The 13,541-nt window shown below is 46.4% G+C and overlaps 1 protein-coding gene across 1 annotated transcript; it reads left to right on the forward strand.

The window, feature by feature from the left end:
• Positions 1–5,463: 5,463 nt before the first annotated feature.
• On the forward strand, positions 5,464–8,431 carry LOC111145073 (family with sequence similarity 24 member A). Its single transcript, XM_022499694.1, has 3 exons — positions 5,464–6,378; positions 7,017–7,143; positions 8,103–8,431. Exons 1-3 carry the CDS (start codon positions 6,297–6,299, stop codon positions 8,290–8,292), a joined length of 399 nt encoding a protein of 132 aa, XP_022355402.1. The 5' UTR covers positions 5,464–6,296; the 3' UTR covers positions 8,293–8,431.
• Positions 8,432–13,541: the final 5,110 nt, after the last annotated feature.

Consider the following 13,541-nt stretch of genomic DNA (forward strand, 5'->3'; position numbering starts at 1 on the left):
TGGTGAACTCCTTGGATTTTGTTTTGCCTCAATTTCCAGACTTGGTGGTGAAGAAGGCAGTGACCTGGAAACACCAATGGGTGCAGACAGAAAAGCTCCTGAGAAAATCTTGCTGTCTCCAGCCAAAGGACCAAGGAAAAGGGAGCTTCACAAGCCAGGGAACCTGTATTCCAGTCAGATATCCCAGAAAAAACTGTGGCTCCACCCCCAGCCCAGCCTTTCCCCCAGCCAAGACTAAGTGGAGAGCCTAGACTTTCACTCTCACCAGGCTATAAAGAGTTGTCCCAGGGACGCCTGGGTGGCTCAGTTGTTAAGCAGCTGCCTTCGGCTCAGGTCATGATCCCAGCGTCCTGGGATCGAGTCCCGCATCAGGCTCCTTGCTCATCAGGGAGCCTGCTTCTCCCTCTGCCTCTGCCTGCCATTCTGTCTGCCTGTGCTTGCTCTCTCTCCCTCTCTCTCTCTGACAAATAATTAAATAAAATCTTTAAAAAAAAAAAAAAAAAAAACAGGAGTTGTCCCAAATCGCCCCTTCCTGCCAGAGTAGGATCAGAGAAGACTGGGTGATAACACCCCCACCTCCCCAGTCAGTGGAGATCCTGGGAAGTGTGAGCTTACACCTCGACCCAGAGGTAATGCTGCACAATTCACCTAACTGCTGGGGTGGTATCAGGAGGCTACTGGAAACTGAGGACTTCCACCATCTCCCAGCAGCAACAGGGTCACCTCTGCTGTGGTATCAGTGGAGACCAATCTCCCATGAGGAGATTTTTCTGGTCTTCACTATAAGAACCTCCTCGAGCTCCTTGAGGTAAAATTCATGAAAGTGGCTCTCCCCCGACTAGAAAAACCAGGCCCCCAAGAATTTTTTTCTCTCATGCTGGTCCTCCTTCAGCCTCCAGCAATTTATCACTTACCAGTTAAGTATTCCTACCAGTTGCTGGCTCCGGCAGCGGCTTCTGCTCCTGAGAAGCTGTGATTCTCCATACTCACCTGTCTCTTCACTTTCACAGGACCTGTTTGCTCCGTGACGTCAGTTCTCTGGTAGACCTAGAAAGACATGGTGATTATCAACTTGGTTCAGCTTTTTTCTTGTTTAAAGGGTGACAACTCCCAAGCTCTCTATGTGTTGTAGTAGAACTGGAATTTCTGTGTTCATTTTTTTCATTCTTTATTCTTTCTGTTCCTCAGACTGGATAATCTTTATTGATCTATCTTCGAATTCACTGGTTATTTCTTCTGCCTGCTCAGATCTGCTGTTAAGCTCCTCTAATGAATTTTTCCAGTTATACTTTCCAACTCAAAAATTTCTATTTGACTCTTTAAAAAAATCATTTCTCTTTACTGATGTTCTCTATTGGACACATTGTTCTCATACTTTAGTTCTTTAGACGTGGATTCCTTTGAAAATATTTTAAATAGTTGATTTGAAGACTGTGTCTAGTCAGGCCAATGCCTGGGTTTCCTAGGAAAAGTTTATTAATTGCTTTCCTTTACCTTTTATCAGTCTTCTCTTTTTTTCTCTCTTTCCTTTCCTTCCCTTTCTCTTTCTCTCTCCCTTCCCTTTCTCTACTTCCTTTCCCTTTCTCTTTTCTTTCTTTTTTTTTTTTTTTAAAGATTTTATTTATTTATTTTGACAGAGATCACAAGCAGGCAGAGAGGCAGGCAGAGAGAGAGAAGGAAGCAGGCTCCCTGCTGAGCAGAAAGCCCGATGCGGGGCTCGATCCCAGGACCCTGAGATCATGACCCGAGCCGAAGGCAGTGGCTTAACCCACTGAGCCACCCAGGCGCCCCTCTCTTTTCTTTTCTTTTCTTTCATCTTATAGTCTTTTGTTGAAAACTAGACATTTAATAGAATATGGCAACTCTGGAAATCTCGAAATCAGTTTCTCCCTGCTCTCTAAGCTTTGTTGTTAGTGACTTCTCTTGACAAATTCTGAAGTCTGTATTCTTTGTTGTATGTTGACACTTAAGTCTCTGTTGATTAGCTTCGTGATCAGGTAATGATTGAACAAAGATTACCTTAAATTCCTGGAACCAGTAAATCTCCCAGTCTTTCATGAGGGGCTCCATGTTGGGGCACGTCTTCAGCAATTAGCCGAGCAGTTGAAAATTCTGCCATAGCCTTCACTTTTTGCTTGGGAAAAGCCTTAGGGTCAGTCAGAGGTGAATGGTTGTGTCTTTCTTGAGGATACCAGCAGCCTTAGAAACACATATAGCACACATGCATGGCCTAGAGTCTCAGGAGTATGGCAAGGCTTTTCAAAACTCCTATGGAAAGGTGATTTACCAGCTTTCCTTTAAGCTTTTTGGCTACTCTGTGATTTGCCCCAAATGTTATCTACTGCCTCAGGCAGCCAAGAAATTAAAACAATTATAATTGTTTTTGCCAAAATCCCTTTAGAGGAAGACTTTCTGCACTAGGAGAACTCCAAGTTAGGTCAAATACAGGTAGCTTTGCAAGAGAGGATTTTCAGGTGACCAAAAGACAGGTCAAAGAATGACAGTTCTTTGGGAACGAGGCTTTAGAAGAGCTCTACCTCTACTTTCTCTTTGGTGGCTGCATTGGAGCTTGGGTTTTATTTTCAAGGTTGCCATGGAGCTGGACAGTGAATGATGGAACAATGCCGCAAGCCTGCAGTTCATACTGAGATTCAGTTGTTCTTAAAAATGTTTCCCAAGCTGCTGCAAGCTTTTAATTTCCAGAGACAGGTTTTTAAAAAATCACATATAATGTATTATTTGCCCCAGGGGTACAGGTCTGTGAACCAACAGGCTTACACATTTCACAGCACTCACCATAGCACATACCCTCCCAATGTCCATAACCCAGCCACCCTATCCCTACCCCTCTACCCACCAGAAACCCTCGTTTGTTTGGTAGTTTGTCTCCCTCCCAATCCCATCTTGTTTCATTTTTTCCCTCCCTACCCCTGAGGGTCCCCTGCTGTGCACCTCAAATTTGTCATATCAGGGAGATCATATGATAATTGTCTTTCTCTGACTGACTGACTTCACCTAGCATAATACCCTCGAGTTCCATCCATGTCATTGCAAATGTCAAGATTTCATTTCTTTTGATGGCTGCATAGTGTTCTATTGTGTATATATATACCACATCTTCTTTATGCATTCATTTGTTGATGAACTTCTAGGTTCTTTCCATAGTTTGGCTGTTGTGGACATTGCTGCTATAAACATTTGGGTGCACATGCCCCTTTGGATCACTACATTTTTATCTTTAGGGGAAATACCCAGTAGTGCAATTGCTGGGTCATAGGGTAGCTCTATTTTATTTTATTTTATTTTTTTTAAGATTTTATTTATTTATTTGACACAGAGAGAGATCAGAAGTAGGCAGAGAGGCAGGCAGAGAGAGAGGAGGAAGCAGGCTCCCTGCCAAGCAGAGAGCCCGATGCGGGACTCGATCCCAGGACCCCGGGATCATGACCTGAGCCGAAGGCAGAGGCTTTAACCCACTGAGCCACCCAGGCGCCCCGGGTAGCTCTATTTTAAACTTTTTGAGGAACCTCTATGCTATTTTCCAGAGTGGCTGCACCAGCTTGCATTTCCACCAATAGTGTAGAAGGGTTCCCCTTTCTCCGCATCCTCACCAACATCTGTCATTTCCGGACATGTTAATTTTAGCCATTCTGGCTGGTGTGAGGTGGTATCTCACTGTGGTTTTGATTTCTATTTCCCTGATGTTGAGTGATGTAGAGCACTTTTTCATGTGTCTGTTGGCCATTTGGATGTCTTCTTTCGAAATGTCTGTTCATGTCTTCTGCCCATTTCTTGATTGGATTCTTTGTTTTTTTGGGTGTTGAGTTTGGTAAGTTCTTTATAGATTTTGGATACTAGCCCTTTATCTGATATGTCATTTGCGAATATCTTCTTGCGTTCTGTCAGTTGTCTTTTGGTTTTGTTGACTGTTTCCTTTGCTGTGCAAAAGGTTTTGGTCATGATGAAGTCCCAGTAGTTCATTTTTACCCTTGCTTCCCTTGCCTTTGGCGATGTTTCTAGGAAGAAGTTGCTGCAGCTGAGGTTGAAGAGGTTGCTGCCTGTGTTCTCTTCAAGGATTTTAATGGATTCCTGTCTCACATTGAAGTCTCTCATCCATTTTGAGTCTATTTTTGTGTGTGGTGTAAGGAAATGGTCCAGTTTCATTCTTCTGCATGTGGCTGTCCAGTTTTCCCAACACCATTTGTTGAAGAGACTGAAAAGACAGTTTTTCTGTGTTACGGTCCGTGATCAAAGGAACAAGACTGATATAAAGCGAAAATCAAATAAAGCTTTATTTCACGCCAAGCACCAAAAATCAAACTGACCGGTCAGGGCTCTTACGAAAAGACGGCGATGATCCCGACAAGGTCACTCCCAAGAAGGCCACTCCGGACGAGGCTGCTCCGCAGATGAGGCCGCTCCCCGGTCAGAGCCGCTCCCAAGAAGAGGCCATTCCCAAGAAGGCCGCTGCTGATGAGGTCGCTCCCCAGACAGGGCCGCTCCCAAGAAGAGGCCACTCTGGAGGAAGCCGCTCCCAGGACGAGGCCGCTCCGAATGATGAAGAGGCGATGACGACAGCGTTGATGACAAGGAGGACAACACCCATGACACAGACTCTGCTCCCCATGACGCCACTCTGACAAGGCTGCTCCCCAGAGGAGGCCACTGCTCCGGATGAGGCCGCTCACCGACGAGGCCACTCCCCAGTAGAGGCCGTTGCTAATGAGGTCGCTCCCCGGATAGGGCTGCTCCCCGGACAGGGCTGCTCCGGCGAGGCCGCTCCCCGGACAAGGCTGCTCCGGCGAGGCCGCTCTGGAGGAAGCCTCTTCCCTGATGATGCTGCTCCCGCAGGGCCGCTCACCGAGGAGGCCTCTTCCCAGACGAAGCCGCTGCCCGGAATGAGGCAGCTCCGGCGAGGCAGCGGCTCAGGGTTCGCGGCGAGGTTGCTGGCGTCTAGGCCGTTCCCCGCGGCGCCACTGCCGAGGGTCATGGTATGTGGGCGGGGCCACTGGCGTTGGGGCCACTGGTGTCTCGGTGGTGGCGAGGCTGCTGGTGTCTCGGGGCCGCTGGGACCGCTGGCGTCTCTGGGCCGCTGGGACCGCTGGCGGCTCGGGGCCGCTGGCGGCTTATAGCTCTGACAAGAGCTGTCACAGCTCCTATAGCTCTTACAAGAGCTGTCACAGCTCCTACAGCTCTTCTTCTTCTCTCTCCCCGACGACTCTCCTCCTTCTGCTCCTGCCGACTCTTTTTCTTCTTCCTTCTACAGCTCTCCTTCCCCGACAGCCTCGCAGACCAACCTTTATGGGGGTGGTTGAGCCCCGCCCCTACACAGGCGGCCAGTTGAATCCCAATTTACCCAGTGGATATACGCGCACCCCACCGATTGGACGTCTCCACCTGGCCTGCCCCGCCCCTACATCCGGGGTCCACAAGCCAGTTCCTCTGGGAGGGGCAGGCCCTTACATTCTGTCAGATTTTTCATTGCTTTTATAGAGAAAAGAAATTTTCAGAGTCTTACGCCACGAGTTTTGTTGCTGAGTCCCCTGCTGTTTGTGACTTAACCCAGGGTTTAGCCAGAGCAACAAGGAATAGCCCTTCATAGTTAAAATAATTTCCTCATTTAATTGAATCAGCTTTGCTGGGTGTGAATACCTTAAAATAGTAGAAACCTGATGTATAACAGACATTCTATTCATGCTGCTTTTTGAAATCTTTGTCTTAGCCATAAAATCTGATAATATTCTGAAGTCAGTGGACCTACATCAGGTTAACCTGAGTCTGGTTAAATGACTATGCTGTATATTATTCTATTGAGTTGCTACAACATAAAGTCTAACCAGTCTTCATAGTTGAACTTTTAGATATATGAGTGTTTTTAGATATTAGCCTCCCCACATTACTGTTCTTTTATTTTACTGAAATCAGAGATTTGCTTTTGATTAACAGTCAGACTTTAAAAGATTCTCTGAAGGAACAAAACTTGAAAAGGTGAGACAGAGTAAATAATGTAGAGTAGTATTGGGACACTCATATTAGTACTGGTCCTAAAATATATCTGAACATGGAATGGAATTCAGAACTCCATGAGAAGGAGTTGGTGTCCAGAGTGTTGATGTCACACAGCCTCTGGCCTGACAGGCACGGAAGTTGGAGCTGGACAGTGGCTGTCCACTCTGGCCACACTCTCACGGAGACGATGTCTCTCCAAGCAAGCTGTTCAGACTTAGATCTTAATCACTCCTAAGAGGGACAATTAGAACTCTATCAAATTCAAAGTTTGAGGAATTCCTGATAAGATGTACCATTCCCTAAAGTTTATATTAATTATAATTTTTTTTTACTGCCGGCATTCATCAGGCATGCAAGAATTAGACGCTAGTAAGTATGTTTTGGCAGTGGATTGTTCTTCAACCCTTGCTCACTTTTACCCAGTTTCAGGGAGTGGGGTTAAACGAATTGCTTATTTCTGGAAAAACTGGATTTCCTGGGAGGATTAAGGAGGAAAATTGGCAGTTGTCAGTGGGAGAATAGAAGACTTTTCCTGAAACATGTATCATTTACAAAACGGATTTGTATATTCTCAGTGTTGTCGAACATAACATTTTAAAAAAGTCATCCCCATAACCATCCCCATAGGAGATTGTTAAGCCTGATGTAGAGGGAGGAGTTAATTCTGATTCTGAAAGTGACTGTATTTCAAGATGCCCAGGTATTTGGGAGTAAGACCATTTGTTTTAGTGAGACCTGTTACTTACAGCTGCATATTACTGCCTATGAAAGGAAGAAAAAGATATTTTCCTGTTTCTTTCTCTCTGGGTTTTACATTTCAGTCTCGTCTCATTCATTAATCCTTTTCCCCCTCTCTGGGCCAGTTAAGGGTCCTGTGCCTTCCTGGGAAGACTCATTTGTATTTTATATGTGCAAGGATCTGTGGTTTGGGATTCAATTCTTTTTCCACTCGAGGAAGGGTGGGGAGGGAAGCCACATTCATTGCTAGCCTGTACTTCTCTGCCTAGACAAAGCTAAGTCTTCTACAGTCAACACGATAATTATGTTCTGCATTGGTGGCGGTATCCTGGTGGCCATTCTTGTGCTGATGGGTGTTGTCATCTGTCTTTACTACAAAATAGCCGACGCATTGAGGTGAGTGATGTGGGTAAGAGTGACAAATCCCCCCTCGAATAGGATACCTGGGGCTCCCGGCTTGAGCAAGGTCATTGCTTGCCCTGTGGTCCCACCCAGGGAGAGGTCAGGGACAGCAGGTGGGTTTGAAAAGGTAAAGCCGGGTGAGTATAGAATGTTGGTTTTTTCCCCTCTGGCTTAGGGCTGTGAGCTCATGAACAGAATGTTCTCGGCTGGGTGGCTCTGTGCTGCTTGGCTTCACTCCCCCTCACTGAGGGGCCCCTCGGCCGGCCTGCTCAGCACACTGGCTGGGCCCTACCTCCGTGCCAGGCACTGCAGCCTGTGGCAGAGGCTGGGAACGAGTCTGTGCCTCAGAGTCTCTCAGAGGACAGGCTGAACCGATCTCCTCTTCGCTGGGTGGGGGAGCTCTCACGGTGTTCTCTCATTCACTGTGCTTGGCCGTGGGGACAGTGAGGTGGGCCTGTGGGACCATGGGGAGGCCGAGCTGCGTGAAGATCCTGGGGGACACCTGCCAGAGTGTGTAGATGGGACAAAAGATAATTAACTTTGGGGGAGAGGAACCTTGCGATCTGGGAGGGATCGGTCGTTAGAAGCGGTGCTGCTCCCATCCTCGGGCAGTTAAGCCTGTGAGCTAGAAGGAGAATCCCCGAACGCGGGGGACGGCCCAGTGTGGCGCCTTCCCGGTCACGCTGTGCACTTGATGGGCCTGCAGCGATCAGCTGGGGGACCCTCGCTGGCAGGTCGCTCTCCCTCGTTTGCTGTGACCTGACTTTACATTTCTAGCAATCCTAGGAGAGGTGGGGATCAGATAGGGACAGGGGCAGCGGGCTCTAGTTTCAGGTTGCTCTTATGATTTGATTGGCCCTAGGCCTAAACTTCGCAGATACCCCTGATAACTGTGACCAGTGGACCGAGAAGAAAAATTCTAATGCCTTGCTTTGTGTATGTCTTTTCCCAAGACCTCCAAAGGCACCCCTTTGTTTGGCCTTAAAGAGTAACCCAGCCCTGCTCACTCAGGACAAGGTTGCTGCGGCTGCAGCCCTCACCGCTGGGTCCTATCCCAACCTCCAGTGCTGTGACGAATGTAACTTATATGCCGACTTTGATAACCTGCCACCGTGCTTCTGTGACGTAAACGAGGGACTCTGACTTGGGTGGGCACAAATATCTTCATGCGCAGAATTTCTTTTTTAGTAGAAGTATTATTCAAGTCAAATTTTATGATGTTTACATTATGTATTATAGAACATATTTGTGTACTTTTGAATAAATGCAATATTGAAAATAATCTTCTGCCTCCAGTGTTGATGTTAGTTATAAATGTACTTACATATGTGTACTGGCCACTTTGGGACTTGGGGCACCCATCTTGCAATATGACAGTATTGCAGGATGGGGAGAATTAGAGTAGAAGATAAAAGCATTCAGTCATCTCTAACATCAGAAGAAAAATATGTATATTGCTCTTAGAGCATTTCCAGTTTCAGACTCATCAAAAATTCCCAAGCTGGAATAGTTCACTTGGCTCTTCTCCTTATGATGGCTTCATTCACTTGCCTCTAGCTGCTCTGCTATGGAAGCTTACGTTACACTGTCCCGAAGGAGAACTGTCATCTTAGGGCAAGAACAAGCGAATGGGACATCTCTGGGTTTAGTGACCATATAGGATGGGGTTGAGCCTGATGGTGTCTAAAGGACATTTCAAAAAACTTGAGATTCTTCCTTCTATCATTCTCCAAGTCTTCAGAAGCAGATCCTCCTTTTTCGGTCACTTTCACACAGGTTGCACTGATTCACCGAGCTGCCAGTGCCTGGAAGTACGGACAGGCATCTCCGCTGAATGGCAAAGCCCAGGATTCTCTTGACCTGAGCAGTAGGCAGTAGGACGTACTCCTCTCCACCTCTGCTCATCAGCACCCTTCTGTTCCTGATCTCTCTACGGAGGCTTGTGGACCCTTTTTTTTTTTTTTTTCACAGACTCCCCATCTGTAACCGCAGCTTGTACTTTCCCTTCTTAACGAAACCCTTGTTTTGTGAGCGTCACATGTTGTACTTAATATAAAGAGTTAACTGGTAACAGGTAGTTAGATACTAGAGGGAGAAAAAGGACAATAGGAAGGAATGAAGGAAACAGCTTTTACCTCTAGGCTGATGGGGGACAAGAGCGATGAAATAAGCGGTTTCAGTTCTTCCAGCAGAAGGCTTGGCTGATGAGGACATCTTAGAACTTGAGTGGTGGAGAACTTTGCCAGAAGGAGTGTGGGAGGTGGAGCTGCTCTCACAGAGCAGCGCGTGGAATGGCTGAGAAAATCCAAGGCAGCTGAGTGTCCTCTATCCCCGGAATGAGTTTCAGGAGGCAGATTCAAGGCTGCATCTTCCCTGGATCCTGCTCTGAGACCTTCCATCTGAAAGTGACCTCTCTCGAGTTCCTGAAGCATTTTCTCTGCCTCTCTGCCATTTGCTGCTCTGGCCTTGTCTCGGTGTTCACGTGCGCTTCGATTTTCTCCTTGCCAGCGAGCTCCCGTTTCCCCTGGACCTCACCTCCTGGGCAGCACAGAGCCCAGGACCCTGGAGGCCTTGTGTGAGCACATTCTGTACAGGAATTCCGTGGCATCCCGAGGTCCGTGAAGGAGGCAGGATGGGCCAAGGACTCTTAGAGACACCCCTCTCGTAGGCAGTAGGGACAGAGTGTAACATGCGGCTTTCAGAGTCAGATACTCTTGGTTCAAATCCAGCTCCACCTTTCACTAGCTCTTTGCCATTGGGAGAGTTTCTTAACCCCTCTGAGCCTCCTTTTTCTTGATGTAAACTGGGGGCTTGCGTAGGTGACCACGAGGATTAAACAAGCTAAAGTTTACTGACAAGCCCTGGGACCCCGTGACTGTGTGGTAAATTGCCGGCCTGAACCACTGGTCTCCCGATCACCACCCCAGGGTTCTTTGCCCCCTGCTAGTCCCCCTCCCAGGACAGTGACCACAGAGCTCTTATACCAGTGGTGGTGGCTCAGGGAGCTAGGAGGTCATCCATAGGACACGAGATGGCTTTAGTGAGGGTAGCATGGGGGTCTGTGGACACAGCTGAGGGTGAGCAGCCCTTAGTAATCAGAAGGGTCCCTACCCTGTACTCCTGCCCCCGGCTCACTCTCACACCAGGACACCCAGTCCCCATCTGGTACGTGGCCAGCCGCAGAGGTCTCTGAGTTGACAGGAACCGAATAGAGTGGTGCCAGGTACCTTGGTGAGTGTCCAAGCTTGTGAGCACAGCTTCCCAATGTCACAGGTGCTGGCCTTGCCACTGTGGCACTGGTATGATGCCAAATGCCTGATCTGGGGGCCTGACTGGGAACAGTCCTCCTGGGTCACAGCCCTGCCTGGGAACTCGTGTCCTAGAGCCAAGTAAGGGTTTCTGGGCTTCAAGACAGTCTGAAAAACATGGAAATTTGAGGGCATCCAGGAAGGGTTTAAAGGTAGAAATTCAATCTATAGCTATCATTATTACCTCCACAGAGCTGCTGGGAAGGTCCTTAAAATTGGCCATCATTTTCCTGCTTAAAAATCCCATTAAACTTCGAATAAAATCCAAATGTCTCATCTGACCTACAAGTACTTCACAATTGGACCATTATTTGCCTCTCCCCACCTTACAGCCCACTTCCCTCCCCTTTACTTGTATCCACTGCACTGGCCTGCCTTCCCTTACTTTGTAGACATGCCCAACTGATTCCTGCCTCAGGGCCTTTGCACTTGCCCATTCTTTTGCCTAAAATGCTTCTCCTAAGTCCAGATTACAAATGAATGTCTCTCTCTTTCTGTTTGCTCAAATTTCATCTTTCTCAACTTCATGCTCATACTGTATTCCCCCTGCAATCTATGCCATCACTCTCTTTCCTTATATTTGTAGTACCTCTCACTATTTGTAATTTATTTCAGTTGTTTGTTGCCTATCTCCTCCACCTAGAAGTTCCATGGGGACAGGGACCATGTGTCTCATGTTCAATTCAAAATCCCCACACTATAGGACAGTAACTAACAAATATTTTTGAATAAATGAATGAGTGAAAAGAGGGCAGTCCCATAGGTTCTTGTGAGCATGAGTTCCTGATGTCACAGGTGCTGGCCTTGCCACTACAGCACTGGTGTCACCTTGGACACCAGGATTCCTTTCTGTCATCTGTAAAACAGAGTGCCTAGGGGACTTTAGTTCACTTGCTCCAGGCTCTCCAGGCATAATGGTTTGAATTCCTGGAAGTTCAACCTGGACTTGTACTTCTTTTTCCTCCCCATCCTGGGCCACCTCCTCCTGTCCCTCAGTCTCAGTACCCTGGCCAGCATCAGAGTGACCTACATGGTCCCACATTTTGCTCAGGTGTCACCTCTCTCCCCAGCTGATCCTTTGACTTTCGTCTTTAGAGAAGAGCAGTGGAGGCTCAAGATATCAGTAGTGCTACCCACTCCATGACCTGCACAAGCAAGAGGGCCAAGGTTTGTCTCCAGGTCGGGGCTAGGAAGAATTACTCAGTGCTTACTGGGCACCATGTGTTGGAGATCCCCTCTGAAGAGCTTTACTTGGGAACTTTCTGTCATCGTTCCAGGAGTGAATCGGGGAGAGCAAACACTCAGTGTTAGGGGTTGCTGATAAGAAATCAGTCACCAGCTGCTCCATTCTCACGTGAATCTGGCCCTCACGCGGTCAAAGGGACATATACTCTGAAGTCTCCAGAAAGCCCTGAAACCAGATTCGGAGCACAGGGAGGTATAAAAGCCTGCGCGCCCTTCAGGCTGTTCTTCCCCTGACTACGATGGAGGCTGTGAGAAGGCTCGTCCTCTTGGCCCTCTTAATTGTGCCATGTTTGGCAGAGTTGAACTGGACCAAGTCTGAAGGTAAGAAAATTGAACCCGTTGTTTCCTATCAAAATAAGGAGACCTCCTTTCCAGAGGCCTCTGCTGAAAGTTTTTCAAGTTTTAATATCTGCTAATGGCCTTAATACAGGGAACATTTATTTGTATGCTCTTGATATGATTTTGAATTAGTACTAAGGCTTTTCAGGCCTATATGACAATATACATAAAAATGTAAAAGGGTAAAGAATTTTACCTAGTAATTTCACTCCTGTGAATTAAATATTTTGGAAATAATTATAAAAGTGCACACAAACACACTGCATTTACCTAATGTAAAAAGCAATATAAATTTCCTTCATTTATTCTGTAAGTTGTAAAGGTAAACAAAGGTAAATACTTTGGCGATTTCTTACAAATCGTAAGAAAGGTGCCCAGGATCCAGCTTAAGAGAGAAAACAACTATCTGATATTTGTACACTATGATGGTGTTTATGTTTAAAATATATACATTGGAGCATCTTTAAAAATCTGGAAGTAGACGAGAAAAGAAAAGGTTCTGGAAGTTTCTACAATAAGGTTTTAATGGTGATTTTTTTCTGAGAGGGTGGGATTATACTTTTATCTTTTTTTAAAAGATTTATTTATTTATTTGACAGAGACACAGAGAGAGAGAGAGGGAACACAAGCAGCAGGGCAGGGCAGGGGTGGTGGGAGAGGGAGAAGAGGCTTCCTGTGGAGCAGGGAGTCCGATATGGGCCTCCATCGCAGGACACTGGGATCACAACCTGAGCCAAAGGCAGATGCTTAATGACTGAGCTACCCAGGGACCCTATACTTTTTAATTGTCTTTGCTTTCTGATATTTTTTACTAATAAACATAATAGTTATTGTTAGGGGAAAATAAATAAGAGACTATTGTTATAAGGACATCACCCATCACCCGCCGATGAAAAGGGAAATGAAAAGCTTTTTGTTTGTAAGTGGAGTTTTTAACTCTTTGTTGGGTTCCATTATGAAGTATTTACTTTTCTTGTTCACATTCCATTACAGCCGCCACTGCTGCTCCTGCCCCTCCTCCTCCTCCTCCTTTTCTTTTAGTAACAGCTTTATTAGGATATAATTCATATACTATAAAATCCACTCTTCTAAAATGTAAAATTTACTGGTTTTTAGTATTCACACAGAATTGTGCAACTGTCACCATTCTTTAATTTGAGAACATTTTCATCATCCCAAAAAGAAACTATGTACCCATTAGCAGGTACTCCCCATTTTTCCCAATACTCTCAGCCCAAGGCAACCACTAATCTATTTTCTGTCTCTACAGATTTCCCTAATCAGGACTTTTCATACGCATGAAATCCTATAATCTGCGGTCTTTTGCTCAGCGTAATATTTACAAGACTCATCCATGCCGTACCATACATTAGTACCTCATTCCTTTTCATTGCTGTATAATCCTGTGTTGTATAGATAGACCCTGTTTTACGTCTTCGTCAGTTGATGCCCATTTGGGTTGTTTCCACTTATTTGTTATTTTGGCTAGTGCTGCTATAA

This window comes from Enhydra lutris, unplaced genomic scaffold (genome assembly GCF_002288905.1).
Source record: "Enhydra lutris kenyoni isolate GAN:26980312 unplaced genomic scaffold, ASM228890v2 scaffoldscaffold12, whole genome shotgun sequence".
Classification (NCBI taxonomy): domain Eukaryota; kingdom Metazoa; phylum Chordata; class Mammalia; order Carnivora; family Mustelidae; genus Enhydra; species Enhydra lutris.